At 34.7% G+C, this 2,623-nt stretch overlaps 2 protein-coding genes across 5 annotated transcripts in view; one reads left to right on the top strand and one right to left on the bottom strand.

Moving 5' to 3' along the window:
• The window catches only part of LOC106878029 (solute carrier family 66 member 2), a 250,218-nt gene that overhangs the window by 213,021 nt on the left and 34,574 nt on the right, over positions 1-2,623 (top strand). The window lies entirely within an intron of this gene.
• The window catches only part of LOC106878028 (nose resistant to fluoxetine protein 6), a 74,045-nt gene that overhangs the window by 63,387 nt on the left and 8,035 nt on the right, over positions 1-2,623 (bottom strand). The window contains exon 2 of one of the 2 annotated variants that reach the window (XM_052965956.1): positions 1,340-1,913. In XM_052965956.1, coding sequence (XP_052821916.1) covers positions 1,340-1,682 — 343 coding nt within the window. In that variant the 5' untranslated portion in view covers positions 1,683-1,913. Of the gene's footprint in view, positions 1-1,339; positions 1,990-2,623 lie in introns of those variants that run through there. The other variant, XM_052965949.1, reaches the window with a different exon arrangement.

The following is a 2,623-nucleotide window of genomic DNA, read 5'->3' as shown; positions in this document are numbered from 1 at the left end:
ACACACACACACACACACACACATATACATGTATTTGTTTGCATATATATATATACATACATCTTTTATACCACACAACTACATCTATATTTATAAATACAAGGTTGGCCAAAAGTCATCTGACAGTTAATCAAAACCATTTAATTCCAAGATTAAAACAAAAAATTGTTTTATATGAGAGTTTGCTAATATATAGACAAATGTTGAAAAAAACCGGTGATTTTTAACTCACAACATTCAATTATTAAACATTCATAATTGCTTACGGGTACAGCGATTATATATCACCTGAGGAGATACAACCAGATCCCATTATACAGGTAAACTGTTGCTTCATTTAAATCCTGTATATATGTGGATCTATGTTATATCGAAACATGTGTAGTGTTTATTAAATAGCTGTCTAAATGTACTCCTTCCTGTTGACTCTGTTTATTCAATATATATATACGTGTGTGTGTGTGTGTGTGTGTACACACATACACGTGTGTGTATGTGTGCATGTATATGAATGTATATACACATGATGGGCTTTCATTTTCATAATCCGTTCACAAGACTTTTTTTGGCTTTGGGCTACAGTAAAAGACACTTGTCCAAGATGCTATGTAGTAGGATTGAACATGAGACTACAATATTAGGGAGCAAGCTATTTAACCACACAACCGCACCTGCAGCTATTAATGTACATACTCGTTTACTCATTTCAGCCATGCGGCTGTGGTCATGCTGGAGCACCACCATGTAAATGAATATATAATATTGAAGTTAACAAGAGCGAATGATTAGAAATTAAACTACTGCAGTTCTGTCAAGAGGACAGATGAGTTGTATCATCAAGATTGGAAGCATATTATCCAATGTTATGGTATCAAATTATCCAATGTTATGGTATTGAAGTAGAAACTAAAATTTGTTGGATAAAGTTTGTTGGATAAAAAGTACTAGTCTACAAAAAGTAAGCCTTTTACTTAAGATGACAATACAGTATGATACATTTATTTAGTCTCATAGTGATATCAGATCCCTTAGAGTTTCTTTGGGACCATTCATATCTGTCACATACTTTTCAAAGTAGGCAGTGGTGCAGCTAGAGTGTGTGCTGTCCAAAGAGTAATTGAATTTGCTGCTTCTCACTGCCATTTATACAGGATTATAACCCAAAAGTGCTTCCCTTATAAAAGTGTTACTCTAGGCTGATCATCCCAATTACCTCCTGCACCAGCTATACAACTAAACATGGGTATAGATGTCTTAAAAACATTGTTTACATATGGAAAGAGGTGATGATTTGGTAAACACTGACCAAGATTTAGTAATATAAAAAAATAAAACTTACTTTGTAGTGCCCATGGATTCCTGTGAACAATGGATCCAAGAAATGTTTTGGTATCTTCACAACATCTTTGTGATACATTAAGGGAAGAAATTTTCACACAAATATCTTCAAAAATCAAACTCTTAGCTTTCTCAATTCCCTGCTTGTTGCCATGAAGATATTTATTTGTAGACAGTTTGTCCAGATAATTATAGCCTTCAGCATCATGATATGGTGAACTTGATAAATTCTTGCTATCTGCTAAGATATGCCATAGTTTTAAGTAGTGTGGGGGATACTTCAGACCAGCATGTATCGTTGGTATAATTACCAAGAAGATTATTATCAAGACTTGTTTGTTCATTTCTTAATGTTTACGTTTTTGGTTAGAAAGCGTGTTTTCTGGTTACTGTTATCTTTTTGTGTATTTTTTTATATTATCTTCTTATATTTTTCTCTGGTGAAGAAGCAGCGTTCCTTCTATCAGTTTCAGACCAGATATGTGTTCACTCTGATGGTAGAGTTGAGAAGTGTCAACAGGAACTGAAATTGCATTTGTTGATTTAAGTACTGCCTGATGATTTAGTCTGTTATCCTGTAATAGTTAATTGTGGAGTGCATTATGTCAATAAGCACATATCTCTCTGATAAGTTCACCTGTATCTTTGAGAATAAGTACAGAACTATTATAAAATCATAAAATGATACGGCAATGTAAAGTTAGCTCAAGAGGTCATGGTTTGTTTTTTATTTTGTTTTTGTAACAAAATTCAAAAGGATAAAAAAAAAAAACCTCAGACAATTGTAGTTATATAAATATATATACATTAGATGAAAGTTCATTTATATGTCTTACAAAATTCTAGTACAGTTGTACTAAAAGTGCTTGACTAATACACTGATTACGCAAACATATACACACACACACACACACATTCTTTTCTACTCTAGGCACAAGGCCCGAAATTTTGGGGTAAGGGGCTAGTCGATTAGATCGATCCTAGTACACAACTGGTACTTAATTTATTGACCCCGAAAGTGGACCTCAGCGGAATTTGAACTCAGAATGTAAAGACAGATGAAATATCACTAAGCATTTTGCCTGGCATGCTGACGTTTCTTCTAGTTCACCTTATATATATATATATATATTGCCAGTGCCCCTGGACTGGCTCTTGTGCGGGTGGCACATAAAAGACACTATTTTGAGCGTGGCCGTTGCCTGTACCGCCTGACTGGCCCTTGTGCAGGTGACACGTAAAAGCACCCACTACACTCTCTGAGTGGTTGGCGTTAGGAAGGGCA

The sequence above is a fragment of the Octopus bimaculoides genome, chromosome 1, assembly GCF_001194135.2.
Source record: "Octopus bimaculoides isolate UCB-OBI-ISO-001 chromosome 1, ASM119413v2, whole genome shotgun sequence".
Classification (NCBI taxonomy): Eukaryota; Metazoa; Mollusca; class Cephalopoda; order Octopoda; family Octopodidae; genus Octopus; species Octopus bimaculoides.
The sequence above is the reverse complement of the archived record's forward strand: the minus strand, read 5'-3'. Positions and strand labels throughout refer to the sequence as shown.